This window comes from Mirounga leonina, unplaced genomic scaffold (assembly GCF_011800145.1).
Source record: "Mirounga leonina isolate KUSES-001 unplaced genomic scaffold, KU_Mleo_1.0 Mir_91, whole genome shotgun sequence".
In the NCBI taxonomy this organism is placed as follows: Eukaryota; Metazoa; Chordata; class Mammalia; order Carnivora; family Phocidae; genus Mirounga; species Mirounga leonina.
The window spans coordinates 43334921-43355731 of NW_023270839.1; the positions used below are offsets into that span (position 1 = coordinate 43334921).

Below are 20811 nucleotides of genomic sequence, written 5' to 3' on the forward strand. Positions count from 1 at the left end.
GGGGGAGGACGCTCCATGGAAGGGGCTCTCGGAAGCCTGGGGCTCAGTTCCAGACCCGCTCCACGGGCACACATCCGGGACATTCGAGGGGATTCCACACTTGGCTTAACACTCTGCTGTCACTGTCTTGAACTTCATAATGATTTTTGAACAAGGGGTCCCACACTTTCCTTCTGCGCTGGGCCCTACAAATGATGTAGCTGGTCCTGTTGCGGGGCGGGTCGCTTATTTAGCCTTCTTGAACCTCAGTTTGCTCATCTGTAAAATGGGGCCCACACATCTACCCACCTTGTGAGGGGGATGTAAGGGTTGCAGGGAATGTGCCTGGCACGTCTGGCCGAGGCGGCACCCCATCGATGGGCAGTCTGCTGACAGTGACTGAGCAGGCCTGCGTCTAGACACACATGCTCCCTGGCCGATGATATTCACGTGTCTGCTGTGTCCCTGGGGAAGCCCCATGGCTGTGAGTCTCACCCACTCACACTGGCTCTAATTCCCTCTGGTTTCTCAGTTTCACTCCAGAAAGCTCATTGGAGCGTGAATCCAAGAGACATTGTTTGGGGGCTAATGACTCTAGTTTACTCAGCTCTTTGTAAAAGCGAACTGTCCAAATTTCTGCTTCCCTAAATGATTTAGAAAACCTCTCAAATGGTGGTGTTGGGGGGACAGCCCTGTCTGGATGGTGCCGGGGTGCTGGGTGCTCCCTGGGCTGGGGGGCTCTCGGGGAGGGGGGCTGGTTTAGGAAAGGGCCCATGGGAGGCTGGCAGGTTGCACCCGATCCTCTGCCCCCATCTCGATTCCGGGGAGCCAGCTGCAGTTGCCCCATTAAACCATGGTTCCCCACCCCCCGGGAAGCAATGGAGGGAGTGGGAAGTTTCTGTACCTTCTCTGCAATGACTGGGGCTCTCCCTTTCCTTGGGTGACACTAAGGTGTCGTGGGACCGAAGGTAGGCAGGTTTCACAAACTTGACAAGCTGGTTTTCTTTAAAAAATGGGAGGATAGAGATTCTTAAAGAGCATCAAGAATACTTGCCCCAACTTGTCTCCACTTGCCGGTCTTGAGACCGGTTGGGAGCGTGGAGTTGCTTTGCGTGGGAGGGCATCTCATTTCTAGGTTCAGTGTCAACAACGAGGGTTTGTTCATCCCACGAAAACAAGCCTGGGGGAGGGAGTGGGAGCTCAGCTCTCTTCCCTCTCCCTGGAAATGCAGAGCCCCCCTACAGCTGTGAGGACAGAGGGTCTGTCCACTGGGATGGAAACCGAATCAGACATCACCGGGTTGTTCTTGCCTCCTCCCCACTTCCTCAAGGACTCTTGTCAATTAGAAACTCTTTCTGGAGCTCAGCCTCTGTGCCAGGGTGGAGCTTCGAGGGCTGCACGGGTGATGGGGAGGAGGGGATGGGGCCCTGCCTTGGGTGAGACAAGGCATAACACACACATAGAAAAGTAACCAGGTTGCCGGCAGCAGCCCAGGAGAGATGAAGCATGCCCTGGAGGCACGGGGCCCAGATGTGTGGACACACCTAGCTCTGGTCCTTGGATGAGTCACAATCCTGTTTGGTTAGCTCCCGTTGGCTGTGTAGCTGTGCTGTTTGGGTGAGAGGTGAGCACTGTGGCCTGAGGGGGCATGGAAGGCTCCATGAGTGTTGAAGTAGAAGTCCCAGAGTTCATGATCCAGGACTGTTTTCCTAAGAACCCCCAATGCAAAGTTGCTGCCTTTTTTTTTCTTTTTTCTTTTTTCTTAAAGCTTCCTGAATCATCTGTAAGCCACCAGGGTAGATGGTTTTCTTCTAGCCAGAAGTCCATCCTGGTTGTTAATAATAAATGGGTCTTCTGGATGTAGCATGCCTGTTACCTTTGGACAAACTTACTTGACAGAGTAGGCTGGCCAGGAATCTCCTGATGCCTGTGTTTGGAGGTTTCTCTCTTGTCAATGAAATGGATTATTTCTGTTTACTTACCGGACACATCTGTTGCTATTCCATCTCTCCAACCATTCATCCAGCCACCTCCTCATTCACCATCCCCCTACCCAACCACCACCTATCCATCCATCTTACCCACCCATTCACCCATCCACCTACCCAACCATCCATCCATCCATCCATCCATCCATCCATCCATCCATCCATCCATCCACCCAGCCCATCCAGCCATCCATTCATCCACCTACTCATCCACGCATCCATCCACCTACTCATCCATCCATCTACTCATCCACCCATCCACTCAACCACCCATACATCTGCCTATCCATCCTCCCACCCATCTGCCTACCCATCCATTCATGCACCCATCCACCCATTCATTCATCCATTCATCCATCCAACCAACCAACCAACCAACCAACCAACCAACCAACCAACCAACCAACCAACAAGTCAACCAACCAACCAACCAACCACTCAATATTCCTTAAATGTCTGCCATACTCCAGGCATCATGTTAAGATCTGGGAATACCAGGAGGAGTGAGGCGCAGCCCTTGCCCTGAGAGAGCACCCAGGGCAGTAGTTGAAGCCGACTACAGACCCCCCAGAAGCCCAGATGGAGTCATCGTTTCCTCTAAAGGCCAAAGGAAATGGCACATAGAGTATAGCATTACAGAATGTAATGTATGCAAGTAATGGTAATACAAAATGACACCCCTGCTTGGATACACAAAGTTCTGCAAAGTGGTACTAGGACTGAGTATTGAGGGAGGTTGAACACCTGAGCCAGAGAGGAGGGAAGGGCCTGTGGGACAGAGCAAACAGCGCAGAGGGTGAGGGGGCCAGAGAAGACAGCCCTGGGAGGTGGCAAGGGGCTTCCGAGTTGCCAGAGCTGCACAGCTGGAAGGAGGCACGTGGCTAGAGAGGGTTTCCCACAGTGGCTGGGATTTGAAGTGCCTTGTGTGTCCTGCAGCGGACTGGTCCTGTGCTGGTGAAGGACAGTGATCTCTGTGGGAGGGCCATTCCACGGCCTCAGCTTCCGAGTCGAGGGGCATCCAGGTGTGTCGCTGGCTGCCGGCCTGGGGGCTGGAGGAGGCCTGTGCTGGAACGGAAGCCGAGGGAGGGGGCCAGAGGCAGAGTGGGATGTCCCATCTGAGGACCCTGTGCGGTCCCTTCTCACCTGGTCCTCTTTCCTGTTTTCATCCCCTTTGTCTTCAGTGTCTGAGGAGTGAGAGGGCTGACTCCTGCACCAGGAGTGACTCGGCCCCCATTCACTTCAGGAGAACCCCGCCCCCCAGGGTCCCGGATTTCACGGACTTCTGGCTTCACCTTAAAGAAGGGCATCTGAGAAGATGTCTCTGGGTGTTCTACCATGCCGGGGCTTCAGAGTCTTTTCTGAGATCTCTCTCCTCGCCTTCCTCCTTCCCCAAGGCCACCCTGCCTCCGCCTCAGGCTCCATCAGTCCATGATGTGGCCAGGAGTGGCAGAGAGCCGCCATCTCCTTCCCGGAGCAAGAAGCAGAGCACAGACCTCCTGAGTGGTCTTTAGTTATTCACGTGCTTGCCAGAATATCACGGTCTAAATGGCATTCGTTCCGTTATAGTACCGAGCACTGTGGACTCCCTGGAATCTAGTTCAAATGAATGTTCCAGAAACCTGCCTGCCTTCTTCTGTAGCATTTGAGAAGGGAGATGAGAGAATGCATGACCTCTCTGTGGCTCTCAGAGCAAGGTGGGGTGACGGAGACCCTGCCTGCTCATCCCACTGGCCACCCAGAAGCCTAGGAAGGCGTCCTCACTCCCTTAGGGACGTCAGTCACCCAGAGTTTGCTGTCCATCACAAGTCACCGTAGGCACTTTATTCACTCATCCAAGGCATCCAAAAGTGGTTTTGTTTTGACAAACAGTTGCTCAGTGAAATGTCCTGTGGTCAGTGCTGTGAGGGAGAGAGGTGACTTTTCATCCCTTGGCGGTGGGTGGTGCTGGGGCCGGGAGAGGGTTTGGAGGGCAGAGCTGGAGTCAGGAGGCTCACGGGCAGTCAGTGGTTCTCAGACACCTCTGGAGGTCGGAGGGCTCAGCCAGATGACAAAGTGCACATTCCTATGATGTCACCCACGCAGTAAAACAGCCATAACCACACACCGCGCGCGCACGATACACACAGGCGTGTGCGCGCACCCCCTCTGCAATAGAATGTTTCCAAAGGCCCACTAGTTTCAAGCGCTGGTTCCAGAATTTGCTTGCACATCCTGTCGGCTTTGTTGCAACAAGATCTATCAGGTTTTAGAACAGACTGATATGCACTGACCCTCTCCTGGTGGAGGCTTCTGCCAAAATCCAGTGTTTCCTGCCAACCTGGTTCTAGGCAGAGGAGGCCTGACTTCCCTAAACTGGTGTGTCCGCTCTGCGGTGCAGGGACTGTCTTCCCGCAGGGACTGTCTTCCCAGGTGGGGCTTCCGAGACTTGGGGGCAACCAGTGCTTTGGAGGGTTCTGTGGCTCCCGCCCCTCCTTCCTGGAATCTCTGGCTGGGGCGACACCCTGTGGCTAACTGTGGAATTGCACCTTGGTAGTGGGAGGCCCCTCTCTGTGGCTGCTGGCCTTTCCGCCTTTTATTCTGTGTTGCTGTCTCTCTTCTGTTCTGCTTTTTCTCCTTTTTTTTTCCTGTAGACTCGGCTTTGCAGATGGAGAGGCTGGTTCGTTTGCCCCTGGGGAAGCACTTTATCAGGCTGGGCGAAATGTTGTCTCAAGTCACAGGAAATCCATGGTTTGGGGGATGGCCCTCGCCAGCCAGAGCCAGCTTTCTTCCTGTGTAAGTGGTCACAGAAAGAGCATGCTTTCACAGTGAGCCTCTTTGAACCCAGAAAGGATAGACGGTGGCCGTGCATGGGGAAGGAGGGAGCGGGCTTGCGGTTGGACTGGGTTGGCCAGGGTAGGCTGTGAAGGCTGTTGAGCCAGGCTCTGGCTGTGGGGGGCAGTGGGAGTGTGTCCCATTTGCTCCCTGGGGCAGAGGGGATATAGGCAAGGATGGAGGCTGGGTGGTGGTCCGAGGCCTGCTCAGCCTGCCGGAGCGGTGGGGGTGTGAAACTTGGAAGCCAGACCGCGCTGGGTATAAATCCTAGCTTCACCTCTTATCAGCTCACCTGACTTTAGGCAAGTCACCCAGAACCTGTCTGTTCCCTCCTGGTCCTGTTTTCTGGCACAGCATAGCTGTAAGGTGGGGAAGGGGAAAGAATGAATCTCACTACACACCTTTTATTAAAAGCTGCCATTTAGCGATCATTCCTCTGTGAGGTGGGTATGCTCCTTGCAAGTATGGTTTCATCAAATCTTTGCAACAAGCCCGCGATGGGGTACAGTTGTCGTCCCTGCGTTACATGTGAGGATTTTGACATGCACAGAGGTTACATAACCTGTTGGGGTCGCATGATCACGGAGGGTTGAGGCAGGATTTGAACCCAGACTGTCCAGGTCAGACGCTGCTTATGAATCATGGCCCAGTGCCGCCTCACCTCTCCCAGGGTTGGTGGTTTACTCCAAGGCTGGGGGTCTTGTTTGGGGGGATGATAAATTGAGGTCCCTTATTTCTCTTCCTCCTTTTCCTTCAGCTTCTCTTCCTTTGCTACCCCATGCCTGCCATGACTTAGGATGGGGTCAGGAGAGGAGAGACCTGCAGAAGTAGGCTTGAGAGAAGTTGGAGCTTATCCCTGGAGGGGATAAGCTGGGGGGCTTCTCGGGGCCCACGGTGGCTGCCTCTTACTCTGGAGCAGGGATCCTCGTGCTTGGCTGCCCTGAGGGCTAGGCATAACACACCAGCCTGGGGGACGTGAGGGTCCCCTGATGGCTCGGGGTGGATGCGGGAGTCTCTGCCCTGTCCCATGCCAAAGGACATGGGGAGCAGAGGGCTTTGTAGTCAGGTGACTGCACCGGCTGTGGGGCCAGGAGTAAGCTGGCCAGGGTCCGAGGGCCCGGGTTGGGTGGAGCAGCAGATCGTGTTTGGTAGGGGAAAGGGCAGGCTGTGGGCTGGGACAGGGCGTCTGGGAAACGGGTGGGGAGCAGTGGTGGGACATGACTCCATCCCCCATGGAGAGCATGCTGAGGGGCAGGACTGTCAGGAAGGGCTGAGAGGGCCCAAGGGTCTCCATTGTCTGACTGACTGCCCTGGAACAGCCACCCCACCGGCCTTGGCGCCCTGAGTCTGCACACCACCTTCGTGGGGACCCCTGTGGGCACCGAGAGAGGACCCAGCCCTCCACAGTACACTGTGGTATTGAAGCGGGGACGTGCCCTGCCCCCCTGCCTGGGCAGCCCAGCCTGGGGCCTGAGCACTCCTTACCTGAGCCCCAGCTCAGGGCTGTGATTTTGTGTGGAGATTCTCCCTGCTCCTCTCAGGTCCTGTCAGTATCCAGCCTGTCATCTGTGCTGCCCCACTCCCCACACCCCAGGCTGCCAGCCCCGCCCCAGCTGGGCCCAAGCCCGCTGAGGCCCCGTGGCGCTCCATCCCAGAGGCCCTGCAGTCAGCACCACTCATTTTAACATGGGCTTCATTTTTGGACTGGAGGCGGGTTGATGAAGAAGAGGGGAAAAGGCCACATTTACTCAGTTTCCCCAGGCCAGTGTCCCTGGGTGTGGCACTAAGGATTCCAGAAAGTTCTTCCAAGTCGTTAAACACTTCCCTGAACCCGGGGCTTCTGCACAGCGATCAGCTGGGCAGCTCTGACTGGTTAGATCTCTCATTCTTCCCAGACTTGCTTGCCCCAGGAGACTGTGCCAGGGGGCCACCCACACCCCACACGTCTCCCTGTTCTGTTGTTACTGGACTTCGCAAAGGCTCCTGAGCAGCTAGATAACTTGCCTCTTGAAGGGCCTTTCCAGCCCAGGACTTCCACTCTGGCTTCGTTGGACACGATTGCTTTCTCATGATGCGGCCCCAGGAGATGGTTTCCCCTGAGGCCTTTCCACATGCTACCACGGGGGGCGGGAGCAATGGACGAGGCTGGTGGAGAAGCTGCTGGTCTCAGGAGGAGTTTGCACAAAATACTTGCCTTCTGTTGATGACTTGCCCTCGGTTACTTGTAATGTGCGTGCGTGTGTGTCATTTACTGAAACTGTTTTCATTCCAGTCTCTTCCTCCTTTTTCCTTTCCTGATTTAGGTTTCTTGAAATCCAGAAGCCTGCGCTCTGTAAGATGCTTCGCGTCCTGGCCTTTGCTTATCCCTACACCTGGGACTCCCTCCCCATCTTCTACAGGGTAAGGGCCCAGCTCCGTCTTTTCTCTGCCTGTTGGCAACACCAGGGAGTCTGTTGTTTCCTGAGGTCCTGGGAGTCAGAGCACCAGGCTGGTCACTGCAAGACACGTGGGAGTTGAGACCTTCCATAAGAGCAGGTGCAGAGTAGTGAGGAGATAGCAGGAACATAGACGCCGTGAAAACCACAGGCGACGCATCAATGGCCGGCACTGACTGGGGGCTCAGAAGTAATCATGGAGGGCTGGGTAGGGGAGGCAGCCTGGGGTTTAGTGGAGGGACAAGGAGAGTGGGCTCTGGAGGCAGATCTCTAATACGTACTCACTGTAAGACTTTGGCAAGTTATGTAGTGTCTCTGTGCCTTGATTACCCTCATCTGTAAAATGGGCATGGTAGTAACACCTCAGTCCATCAGCTGTGGGGGAGATTACAGGAGAGAACATATAAAATGCTAGCTGGTGACAAGTGTCCAATAAACGCATTATTATGTATTATCATCAATTAACATACTAGGAGCAAAGGAAAAAGTGTGAAGGAGGGTCTTAAGGATAAATGGGGATTAGACAGAGAACACGAAGGAAGAGGGTGTAGGAAGGACACAAGAAGGGGGAGAGCCCAGGCACTCTCAAATCAGACAGACCTGAGTTCAAATCCCAGTCCCACTGCTCACTGGCTGTGTGACCTTAGGCAGTGCACATAACCTCTCCGAGCCTCAGTTTCCTCATCCATAAAGGAGGCTAACATCCCCTCTTGCACAGGGGGGTGGAGAGGGTTCATCTGATCCGCAGATCTGAAGGGCTCAGCTGTGCCTGGCACATGGCCTGCACCGGTGAGTGGAGTTCCCCTCCCAGGGGCAGCCTGAGGCTTGATGCATGAGGCAGGGACGGAAGGGGAGGGTCAGAGCTGGCTCCACTTGTGTGGGCCCGGGGGAGACCCCCCTGACTCCTTCCTGGAGGAGAGAGAACACACATAGGAAACCAGAGCAGAGAGAACAAGCTGGTCCCACGCCCCACCCAGTCGCATAGCTGAGGTCCGGTTATTAGGGGCACCATGCGCTCCTGGCGCTCGGCTGCAGCTGACGGTGGGCAGTGGGGAGGGGAGGCCTCATCCCGAATGGTGATGTTGATGAGCGCGCAGCTCTGGCAATCAGCCTGTCTGGATCCAGATCCTGACTTCACCGCTCATTAGTGGTTCGCGTCACCCTCTGGCCCGGCTTCCTCATCTGAAAAACGGGAAGCTAGAGTCTGCCTCATGGTAATTGTTGAGGCGAGGCGCTGATGAGATCCCACGAGAGAGGGGCTGGCCCAGTGCCCCAGGTTAGTGACCGCTGCTGTCGCTATTCATAATGGTAACACAACAACTAGGCTTAGCTCTCAAACAGCATCATGGCCGTAATTAATACATTCTGATGACTCAGAAGGCCTTCCAGGGATTTCAGGGCCTTAAAGCCTTAACTAGGAACATGAAACCAGGCGGTGCGCTGCTAAGAAGTGAGTTCAAGGGTGAATAGACCACTTTTTACTATACTTACGTTTTGCCCCCAGACAGTAGAGTAGCAATAGGTCTAATAGGATTCTTTTCTTTCACTCCTTTCCTTTTCTTTTGTACTCTAAATAACCCAAAAGGCTTTATGAGCATTTGGAGGATTAAAATACAGTTGCCCTCGTTCTCAGATGATCACCGTCAGGATGGGAATTCTGCTCACACAGTCCCTGAGTTCCTTTCCAAGCCACAGACCTGAGGAGGTGAGGGCCTTGGCCTATGACGACCACACGTGTGCGCAGAGATGTCTTCAGGCGATGAGAAGGGAGAGGGCCTCCCCTCAAGACCTGATGTTTCTCTAACTGCCTGCAGCTATTCCTGCTCCCCGGGGAGAGTGTGCAGAATGAAGCCGTCCTGAACCACCAGAAGCACATGGCCATGACCCTCCTGGCCTCTTTCTTCTACTCTGCGCACCTGCCAGAGCGCCTGGCACCTGGACGCTTCGACTACATCGGTGAGTGTGGGGGAGCCCTGTTGCCTGGTGTCCTCCAACTCAGAGAGAGCCCCCCGCCGACACCAGTGTGTGCAGTGTGAAGGGGAAGCAGGGGCAGAGAGAGAAGTGGTTCCTCAGGAGCTTGTCTAGGAGCAGGCCAAGGGGAGTGGAACTGGAGGCCGGGATGTATGCAGCCAGCAGATGGCAGGGGATGGTGGGGGAGGATGGAGAGCAGGTGGATCTAGGATTCTAAGGCATTCCCATGGGTTATGGGGCCCGGGGAGTGCCATTATTACCCAGAACATGAAATCCCATTATTAAACAGACATTGAGGGCAGCCCAGGAGAGGAACAGGACAGACAGAGTGCAGTTGGCTCTGAGGCGACCAGATGACAGGGGCCGTGCTGAGGGGAGAGTGTCTTTCGTGTTCAGGTGGGTGCAGTGGGGCCAGGAGTCTTGGTAGAACAGTGGTTCTCAGGTCTGGCCCCCCAGACCACCAGTTTCAGCAGCATCTGGGAACATGCAGATTCTCAGGCCCTACCCCAGATATCCCACACCAGAGGCTTGAGGCCGGGGGCCCAGCACTCACTCAGGCTGTGTGACTCTCCAGGGGAACCTGAGCTCACTACAGTGAGAGAAGTGATGTGGTGGGGGAGGGGCCGTCCGAGCCACGGGACCTCCACTTGCTGGGAGAGTTCCTTCCCTCCCTGTCTAGGGAAGCGGGGTGGGCACCGGCTGGAGGAGGCACCCTTGGGCCACTTCTGGTGAGGCTGATGAGTCCGGGGATGAGCGTTCCTTAGATAAGCTATCGTGGGCATCCAAGGGTCAGTCCCTGTCCTTAAATGGTGGGCAGGGACCTTGGTTCTCCCCAAACCCATTTTGCCCGGTGATTTTCCATCTCCTCCCACCTGAGACGTGGCCAGATTTGCTTTGTGGACTCTGATAAGAGCTTCATCTCCTTCACTTACTCTCTCCTACCAGAAGGGATTGCAAAGACCAAAAGGCTTGGAGGGCAGGTTCCCCCCAAAAGGAGGGAAACAAGAAGGCCTGGTAACTGGAACCTGCTTGCAGGAGCCACGTCCACCCCCAGCCCCGCCTCGATGAAGCAGAGGTGGTTGTATATGAAGTCTGGGGGCTGCAGGAAAAGTAGCCCTGGGCCTTGTTTTGCCAACTCCCTGGTTGTTTCATTCAGTCACCTTAGTCCCATCCTCTTGGGTCTCGGGGTGCAGAGCAAAAAGACACCCCTATAATGGGACATTTGCCAGACAATTGTTAATGACAGATCATCAACAAGGGGTTTGGAAAATTCTCTGTCCTGCATTAATGGAGCCTGCCAGACGTGGGCCTCCCTCTGCAGTGCGGGCCAAAGTGCTTAGTGGTGAGGCGCTGGCCCCTAGGAAGCTCTTCCACATTCCTGTCGGGCTGGAGTGCTGACATCACTTTTCAGATATATCCTGTGGCCATGGCGTTTTCTGTCTTTTTATTTCCTGCTCTGATGCAGACAGGTTTGAGCCTTGGTGAGCTCAGCTAGTCACCTCTCTCTGCTTGGAGATGTGTCCTTGGAGAGCAGGGCTCTCTGCTGGACGAGAAGCCACTTTGCTGCACCCCAAATGGATTTGGCAATCCTATACAGCCTCTGAGTATATAGCCTGAGCGAGGCAGGGGCGGCTCGTCCGGGCACACCTTCTTGCCCAGGGGACACAGCCTGGGGGGCCAGCAGGAGCTGTGGTAAGGAGCTCGGGCCACCCACCTGAGAGGGCTCTCGCTCCCACACTCCCATTCCCGACTCTGCTTCTGCTCCCGAGTGCACGTGCCCAGGATGTCCCCTTCCTGGGACACGGTTATTGAATACTTACTCCGGGATAAGTCCTGGGGGTATAACCTCTCTCTCTCTCTTTTTACTGAAAGAATCCTTTTTGAACTCTTGTGTTGTATTCGGGTGCTAGGACCGCCCTAACAAAGAATCACAGACTGGGGTGCTTATGCAGCAGAAATGCATTTTCTCAGGATTTTGGAGGCCGGGAGGCTGAGACCAAGGTGGGGGCCGGCTTGGGCTCTCCCGAGGCCTCTCTCCCTGGCTTGTGGACGGCCCTCTTCTCTGTCTCCCCTCACATGGTCTTTCCTCTGGGTACGTGCCTGCCCAGACCCTTACCTCCTCTTCTTAGAGGGACAGCAGTCACCAGAGGTCCAATCTAGTGACCTCATTTTAATGTAATTGTCTTTTTAAAAGATCCTGTCTCCAAATACGGTCACATTCTGAGGTATGGGGGGGGGGGGTGGGACATTGACCTTCGGACCTGGGGGCAGGGAGACACAAGTCAGTCCATGACACGTGCTGTCTGTGCTGTCTTCTCATCTTCTGGTCTCTGAGGTTTGTCCCGCACACAGTCCTCAGCCCAGGGCGATAGACTCCTTTTCTCACCACTACCAACTCAGCCCATGGCTGCCCACCCCCACCCCTGCCCCCTCTGCTGGCTTCTCCCCTCTGTGCACTCACAGCTGGCCAGCCAGGGTCCGGCAGGTCACGGGGAGGAAGAGCTCCCGGTCATGTCTGGGATTAACCGGCAGGTGAGAGAGGACCACCTCAAAAGTGGCCAGCAGAAAGTCTGGATGGCTTCTCCGTTGGCACTAAAGTCAGAATTGGAGCCGATGAGTGCTGGCCCTGAAGAGGTGACCTCTGGCAGAACGTGATGCCAGACCTCTTTACGTGAAATACAGGACTGGTGGATAAGGTGTTTGAAACATGGACTTGGTTTGCTCAGATGGCCTTTTTATTTTTCCTCACACCGCATTTTAAAAATAAACGTACTGAGGCATACTTTACATACCAAACAATTCCCTAATTTCAAGTGTACAATTCAGCGATACTTTTAGCGGACTTACCAAGTTGTACGATCATCCCCATAAATGAGTTTTGGAACATTATCATCACCCCGGTAAGATCCCTCATGCCCATGTACTGTTAGTCCCAATTCCGACCCCCTGTCTGAAGCAACCACTAATCTACCTCATGTCTGTGGATTGGCCTTTTCTGGATGTGTGATATAGACGGAATCTCTCAATACGTGGTCTCTTGTGCCTGGCTTCTTTCACCCAGCATAACGTGTCTGGCCTGTAGGCCACAATTATAGTATCAACAGTCTGTTCCTTTTTTATTGCTGATCTTGGTGGCCTTTTCTGTGTTTGCCTTAGGTCACAGTCACCAGCTGTTCCATGTGTGTGTGATCCTGGCCACTCACATGCAGATGGAAGCCATACTTCTGGACAAGACTCTGAGGAAGGAATGGCTCCTGGCCCACTCCAGGCCCCTGTCTTTCCCTCAGATAACTGGAGCCATCCTTCTGTGCCTCATCTTCAGCCTCAGCAACATAATTTATTTCTCAGCTGCTCTGTATCGGATTCCTGAGCCAGAATTACATAAAAAAGAAACATGATTCAGACCATTTGCTTCTTGTGCCAGATGTCAACCTTAAGCTACAACATCCTAACCACCATAAGCCAGCAGCAGGGTACCCGTTTCCAAAGGTCTAAAGTATTCACAATGGCTGATGTCTTGGCATTTTTGAGTGGGTTCATGTCAATAAGATATTGAACTGGGGAAATTTCTCTAGAGGTGCACTGATTCTGTATTATGATTTTAAAAGGGGAAGATTCTTAATATTTCATTAAGTTTTAAATTGATTTAAAATGGGTTTTTCAATTCTATTTAAACAGTTGGATTAAGCATACCACCCTTGTATTGTAGCTTGACTATTAAACACTTGAACGAAGCTTTACCACCCTTGTAGTATTACCCTTTGCAAATGGAACTTGCTTCATTTGATGAGTTCCACCTAGCATTGCCTCTGCTGAGAGCTCCACAGTGGGAGGGGAACGAGCCAGGAAGACCAGGGTAAGGAACCTGAGTAAGAGGAAGTGTGGGGTCTGTGGGAGCTCTGGGGACAGGGCAAACACTCCAGAATGGAGAGACCTGGTTTGGGGAAGGGTCTTCTTCCTTTCCCCACCTAGTAAGGGAATGAATAGAAAGGGTCCTCTTTCCCACAAGTCCGTTCTGCCTTAAAGTGCCAATTCCCATGTCATGTGGATTTGGATCTTCTTAAAGGTCCACATGGCTGGGTGTCCATGTTGTGTTTTTTCTGTTTTCTTGTTGCCAGTTTGATGCACAGTATTGTGTAGTACAGGTCCATTGTGTTATGGGTGGGGGCTGGCTGACTTAAGCCCAGTTGGCGGTGTTCATCCGTCACCTTTTAAACCAGTGGCAGCACGATATCTGGGGATATTATACATTTGATGTCGCTTCAGCATTTTAAATGCTGCAGATGTTACTGTCATGTGCAGAGGATGCTAAGACCTTGCTAAAGTGTTGGTCAACTGTAGTGATTCTCGAGCTTTACCGTGAATCAGAAACACTTGGTGGGTTTGTGACAAATGCAGATTTCCAGGCAAAGTCAGGAGATTCTGCATTTGTACATGGTTTAAAATGTAGGTCTTTTAGAGGAGATTTGCCCTAAATCTGAGCAAGTCCCCAGGTGATTCTAATGCAGAAGGGCCCCAGGCCAAACTTGAAGAGATGCTTTCCTCACGAATTCCAGAAGGCACTGGGCCTATCAGCTTTGCTGGGATTGACCTAGTTTTCAGCAATTTACCACCTAAGGATGTTTCCCCTGCTTTCTACTCTGCATGAGACTGAGCATTTTCTCATCTTTTGCACTGGGAGTTAAAGTTTAGTATTTCATGGTGTTTTCAGAGAGTACAGAAATGCTGATGCAAAACAGTTTTTAACAGAGGCCCATCAACCCCTGATCTGCACTTGCTAATGACTTAAGGGGCTGTCCATCACAAAGCAGGATCTTCTTTGCTGACTCAGGAACACCCCCATATCTTAGAATACTGCCTCTATGGTTAACTGGCCCAGAAACCCAAATGGCCTTGTGAATAGCTCATCGTCCAATCCTCTAAGGACAAGTAAAAATTTATATTGGATGAGAGTGGTCAAGAAATATGATTTCATTAGTTTTATTATCTGTTTACTTCCTCTGGGGAAGGTAGACTGATAAAATTATATGGGCTGGTAAATTTTTGTTACATTAATTGCCGTTGGATGACAAAATTTTGTTTTTGGCAATGATCTGACACTGTTAGTTAGTGGAATTTTACTCCAGCAGGGTCTGTGGGCTTCCATTTCATCTTGCTGTCACTGCAATTTTATGCTGAGAAGTACAAAGTTTAAATACCCTATTCTAGTAATGCCAAAGACATGAAGCTTTTTTAATATCTCTTATTTAGAGAGAGTAAAATAATGTTCTTTGTTTAGCTCAGAAATAGTTGAAAGGTAATAGGTGATTCATTTGAAGGACCTTTAGATTATTTAATTTTTGGTTATGTGGCTTTTTCATCATACTGCATGATGGAAAAGAAATGTTAAATCTACAAAATAGGAGCAGTGTTTCATAATGTTTTTAGATGTTTGGTAAACTTAGTCCCATGGTATACTTTTGGACAGTGTTACAAGTTAAAATTTGAGAACAGTTCCAATATACTGATTTGGAAGCTTCTAGATGTGGAAAATGGGTTCACATATATTAATTACAGTTAGGTATTAAGAGTAATGGGGGTAGAGTTTTGCGTAAGCCATCCCAGAAAGTCAAAAAGGCTGCCGTTGGTTGAGCTGAAGACCTCACTGGGAAGAGGTCTTTTCATGTAGCGGCTCTCAGGGTTTTTTGAGTGTCTCAATTCGCCCTGGAGATACACCATTCTTCCATTGGTAGGGACTGCTCGCCACGGCACTGCCTCAAAAGGGATTTTGTGGGGAGCAACAGACACCTGATGGGATGTCCCCCCGTTCTTCCTCCCCTGGCTTGAGAAATACTACTCCAAAATTTCCCAGTTGCTACAGTTGGGATAAAACTTGAATGTGTTTGAATGAGGTCATGTAGTCAACTTCACCTTCCTCCGCTCATCTTAAGAGTTTCACTTTCCATTGCTCAGTTTTGGAGAGAAAGGAATTTGTCACTGTGGATTAGAATGAGAAGTGGGAGGACTTAGAAATCATTTGAGTACAAAGTGGTCTAAATATTTGGTCTGCTGTAGTCTTTCTCAAAGTGCTTGTTGTGGAACCCAGTTCACGTGAGAAGTTCTAAGGAAGGCAACGTGGAAGAGAATGGTGAGGTCACATGTGTTGGAGAGACGCTTCATTTGGCTCTGTTGTGTCCCAAATTTGTTTTGGCCATGGCACTATATGAAACAGCTATTAACACTGTATGACAACACTTTATAACATTAGTTGAATGCCAGCCTCTGATTTTCTAGCCAACAATGCATCATGGACGAAAAGGCAAAGACCCATTTCCAAACTCAGATGTTCTTCCAACTTACAGCAATGTCTGGTTTTCTTAAATTGTGTGGGAGAAAGAAAATAAAATTTATTTATTACAATAAAGATCTATTTCCCACTTGATTTGGTTATGTTTCACCTATCACTGCAAACGTGTTCGTTCGTCGTAAGAAATTCCTATACACGTGTGCATTGCTAAATCATTCTGTGAATATTTATTTTGTGCCTGATATATATAGAATGAACACTGTTTTAGGGGCTGGGGATAAGAGAAGTGAGGAAAACCCACCTCACTTGTGTGGAGGAAATGTGCTGATTGTCAGTAGGAAAAGATCGATCAGTTCAGATAGTGGTGAGTACTCTGAAGGAAATAAGCCTGGAGGAGAAATGCAGGTGGGAGGGACAGGGCAGGTGAGATTGGACGGCCACTCTGAGAAGCTGACATTTGAGGAAAGCCTTGATGGGCAAAAAAGGGCCCACTTTGCCAGCATGTTGCGGGGCCAGGTATTTTGGGTCGAGGTGGCATATATGCAAAGGCCCCAAGACCAGTAAGTACTCGTCCTGTTGGAAGGATGGAAATCAAGCCACTCATTCCAAAATGTGTAACTCTAGAAAATGTATGGATCATTTGACTTTTGAAGAATTGTGGAATTTCTCCTGGATATTCTCCCCGGGAGATTGTGCAGGGGGCTTTCCCCTGTCCTCTTGGTACTTGTATGAATGCTTCAACTCTCTAATACATGTATTTCAGACAAAGAGAGAGTTGCCACACCCATGCTCTTCACTCGGGGCAACAGATTTCTAAAATTGGCTTAATTCTTGCCTCCTTTAAAGCGTGGAACAAGGAATCTCCAAGATAATTTAATCCAGCCTTTCAAAAATGTGTTTGATGATGTAAAATGCACATTGTCAGGCCCAAATGGACAGATGCAGAAAACCTTGGGTGGGAAAAGTAGTCCTAGAGTTTTAAATTTTTATCAAAAGCCCCAAGTGATTTTTAATATAAGGAAGTTTAAGAAACACTGGTCTGGTCCAACCATTCTTTTTTTTTCACATCTGGAAAAAATAGTAGGAAGAATTCCCAGGTACTGGGGTGTCTGGCTGGCTCAGTTGATAGACCACAATTCTTGATCTCAGGGTTGTAGTTTTGAGTCCCATGTTGAGGGTAGAGATTACTTAAAAATAAGATCTTAAAAAAAGAAAAAGAGACTTCTCAGGCACTTTTCATCCTTCCCCCTTTTGCAATGTATATAACTCTCTTCTTCTCCAACAGTGAGAAACGTGGCTCCCATTATCCACAACGTATTATTTGCTCAATCTTAGAATGTACAGACTGTCATTTCAGAATTACCAACTCATGTCTGCAAAAAGGCTTACTAATTAGAATTCAATATATGTTTCAAATTCTTTTTGTCTTGAGCCTGAGGGCATATGGTCTCAAGAGTTTAAATTACTTGTGTTAGTTATGGCCCATTTATGTGTATGTTATTCATTTGAAATACAGTTCAGATCATTTGTTTCTTTTTTTGTATCAATTTTACAACCTCCCTCCCCCCTCCCCCCAGCTTGCTGATTTTATTGTGTTTTGAGTCTGTAAAACATTAACATCCAGTCATTCATTTTCAGATGGCCTGGGGCGAGTCACATGGCCGTGGATGTGAGACCATGCTGCAGCCACTGGGAGTGAACAGCAGGGCCACGAGAGAGCGCCCCAGTGTTGAGTGTGTTGAAAATGCCACAGGTGTCCCTCTCTTCATTGTACCACCTTCCCTCCAACACTCTAGGCTTTGGCAGTTTCTGGTCACTAGTGGTTATACGGTTCCACAGCTGGACTCACGTAGCTGGGTGTTTGAGTTAATTACGGTTTCCACCCGGTGACTTCAGCGTCTCCCCTGTGATTTGCATAGAACCCTCCCAGTCCAGTTTGGCAGTTTCTTATAAAGTCCAACTTACACTTACGATGAGACCAGAAATCCCACCCAGGAGAAATGAAAATCCCTATCTACTTAAAGACCTTTACACAAATAATTAGACCACAATTGCCAAAGGATGGAAAGAACCTAAATGTCCATCAGCTAGTGGATGGATAAACTGTCATGTATTCATACAAGGGATTACTACTCAGCAGTAAAAAGGGAACATGTTACTGATACGTGCAACGCATGCGTGAATCTCAAAAGCATTTTGCCCAGCTAGAGAAGAGGCCTTCTGGAAAAGAGAAAACTCTAAGGGAGGAAGTCAGAAAGGTGGTTGCCAAGGGCTGGGGGTAGAGGAAGGTGACTGACCACAAAGAGGCAGCACAAAGAAAGTTTTGGAGTGGTGGGGGTATTACACATCTGATAGTGGCGGTGGCTATGGGATGCTCTGTTTGTCAAATACATAACATACACAGTACAACCGAGAAGGGTGGATTTTACTGGACGTAAATTATACTCCATGACCTGATCCTAGTAGAAGCCTCCCGGTTCTACTACCTCCCCATCTCCTACCATTATCCCTGGTCTGGATCTCTAATTCTAGGGGAAAGTGCAAATCTTTACTGGCTATGGGGAACCCTTCAGGGGAAGAGATAAAGACTGTGTTAGGTGTGAGATGCCTGTTTTTTTTGTTTTCGCTTTTGCCTTTTTTTTTTTTTTTTAAGAAAATAAGAGCTTTAGTATGGATAGAGGTGAGGAAGAAGAAACAGGCCAGGAGAAAAGCTGGGGTGGGGGCTCCATGTTACCGGGTCCTCAACTGGGATGGATTCATCTATTCCTTCCCAACATTTACAAGAGGGTAAATTGCTGGGCGCTGGGGTGCAAGAGCGCCACCTAGCGTGGATGTGGGGATACGCCAGTAGAGGACACAATAAGGAACAGTGACCATACTGGGATGGGAGCTCTGAAGCAAAGCAACACGTGCTGACAGGGTGCAGGGGACTGGGGGTATAGAGTAGGGGTTCAGCATCCAGTGCCAGGTCATTGACGAAGATCTGCTGAGAACTGAGTGTCAGAGGAAGGCAGGACTACTATGTGAGCCTGGGGCTCCGAAGGGCCACGTGCCTGGAGGGGTGCAGGGGGCAATGATAAATGATGGGTTTGGAGAGGAAGAGCCTCAGGGCCCTGTGGGGGTTGTCCAGCCCTGGGGAGGTACTGTGGTTTTACAAGCAGGAGGGTGACATGACCGGATCTGTGGTTTACAAGTGGATTTGGAGGGTAGCAGCAGAGAAGCCTGTTTAGTTACTGTTGCAGTCATCCAGACAAGACATGGTAGGAGCCAAGGGGATGGAGAGAAGTGGAAGGAGAGGGTCGAAGGCTATTTAATAGGCAGAGCTGTCAAGATGTGGTGAGTGGATGTTGGAACAGGAGAGGCAAAAGTCAAAGATGGTACCTGGGACCCTGGCTTGGGTGGCTGGGTAGATGGTGATACCATCCACTGAGGGGTAGCAGGTTCAGGGGAAGAGATCAGGGTGCGGTAGGTATGAGGTGCCTGTGGGACACCCAAGTGCAGAATCCAGAAGGCGGGGGACATATGGGTCTGCAGCTGAGAAGAACAAATTTGAATGGTATGTGAAGCCCTGGGAGTGACTGGGAGTGCCTGAGGAGAGGCCTCAGCTAGCGACCAGGTCAAAACCCTAAGCTACATTTAAGGGACAAAAACAAAACAAAACAAAAGTCCCCCAAACAAACAACACACCTCATAAATGAGTTCTGAGAAAGATGGGCTTAGAGAGCTAGGAGAAAAAAAAAAAAAGGCATAGGAAAAGAAGAATAAGAAATATTTTTAGTGCTGTTGAGAGGTCCAGTAAGATAGGGGTGGGGAGGGTCAATTAGGTTTAGCATGAAGGAGATGTTGGTCTTGGTGAGAAGAGTTCCAATGGAGAGACTGAGGCCAAAGCCAGACTGCAGGGTAACTAAGAGGTAAGTAGCCAGCAGTGATGCCTAATTCCTAAATAATACAAATCCCAACCTGCCATTTAACAACAAAGTTCTGATGGTTCAAAGACTCATATATAAAAAACAAAGCAATAAAGGCATTAGGAAAAAGCATCTTTATGTAGAACAGCATGGGCCAAGGATATGAAATTATGTTTATTTAACTAGTGCCTGGTTGAGGAGGTGGGAGTAGAGCCCCATGAGAGCACAGTGTAGATGCATACTTGATAGCCATCAGTTTAGGGGCAAATGTCAAAGTGGGAGAGAATCCGTTCATCTGAGAAAAGAGTGGTTCTGGACATTGCTCCTCAAGGGCAAGGACCCAGCTTGATTCATCTCTGTCTGCTGTTAAACCGAAATTTAACTGAGTAATTTAAAAGATCACCTTGGCTTCATTAAGTGACCCATGAATCGGCAGCATTCCGCCCAGCAAGCAGAGAGATGCTCCCGGGGCTGTACAAAAGGAAAGGTTTTTATAGGAAGGAGGGTGGGAAAAGGAAATCATTAGTGAGAGAAAAGACAGGATTGTTTCAGGCCAGGTCACCTTCCCTCAGGGTGAAGGGCAGGGGGTCTTATTTTGAGGATCATCTCATCTTCCTTTAGTGGGGGGCTGGGGGAGAGGGCAGATGGAGATGACGTCGCGGCTGCCGACGGGAAAGTCCCTGACTGACCGGTTCAGACTACGTTTCTGGCGAAGGTAGAAACTGCACTGAGGTTAGAGAGTAAGGCCCTTTTTGGTGACTTGGCCTAGTATGAGGGACTCCATTTTGGGCCTGTGGTTTTCTTTTTAACAACGCCCAGCATCAAACGTTGTTAAGAATTTCATAACACAATGTGTATACACGAAAGAGCTGGAGGAACCGGAAAGGGAGAACCCAGGAAAGGTGAAGGAGAGAACGAAATCCAACCTGATGAGGTGATGTGGAAGCCAGGGAGGGAGAGATGCGGGGCACAGCACAAGAACAGGACACTCCTGGGCGGGAACGCCTTTGACCTCCGAGTCGACCCTGGACTTGCCCTTCCACTGGACTTCTTGTGCTGTAGGGGAAAAAAAACCCTCAGTTTCCTCCTGGGAAAGGGGGAGGGGTTGGATTTTACTACGTCTGAGGTCCCCGTTCCAGGCCCGCAGCCCTGACACCCAGACGCCGCGCGCTCCGGCCCGGCGGTCGCCTAGGAGACCAGCACCATTTCCGGCAGAGCAGTCATTTCCTCCGAGGCCCCGCCCCTTTCCCCGCGGGCGGGCGCTGATTGGCCCGTTTGAAATGCGCCGGGCGCGAGCTCACCTGGGCTCGCGGCGGCGTTTGCCGGCTTCCCGGAGCGCCGCGCCTCAGCCGCCGCGTCCCGCTTCCCGCGGTCCGTCCCTGTGGCCCGCCGCCCTCGCCAGCCCGCCCGATCGAGCCCGGCGCCCCGCGCGC

The 20811-nt window shown here is 50.9% G+C and overlaps 1 protein-coding gene across 1 annotated transcript in view; it reads left to right on the forward strand.

The window, feature by feature from the left end:
- Window positions 1-12992, forward strand: part of PAQR5 (progestin and adipoQ receptor family member 5) — a 39258-nt gene extending 26266 nt beyond the window's left edge. Inside the window, exons 5-7 of the mRNA XM_034994211.1 lie at window positions 7082-7178; window positions 9028-9169; window positions 12341-12992. Coding sequence (XP_034850102.1) covers window positions 7082-7178; window positions 9028-9169; window positions 12341-12582 — 481 coding nt within the window. The 3' untranslated portion in view covers window positions 12583-12992. The remainder of the gene's footprint in view (window positions 1-7081; window positions 7179-9027; window positions 9170-12340) is intronic.
- The last annotated feature ends 7819 nt before the right edge of the window (window positions 12993-20811 follow it).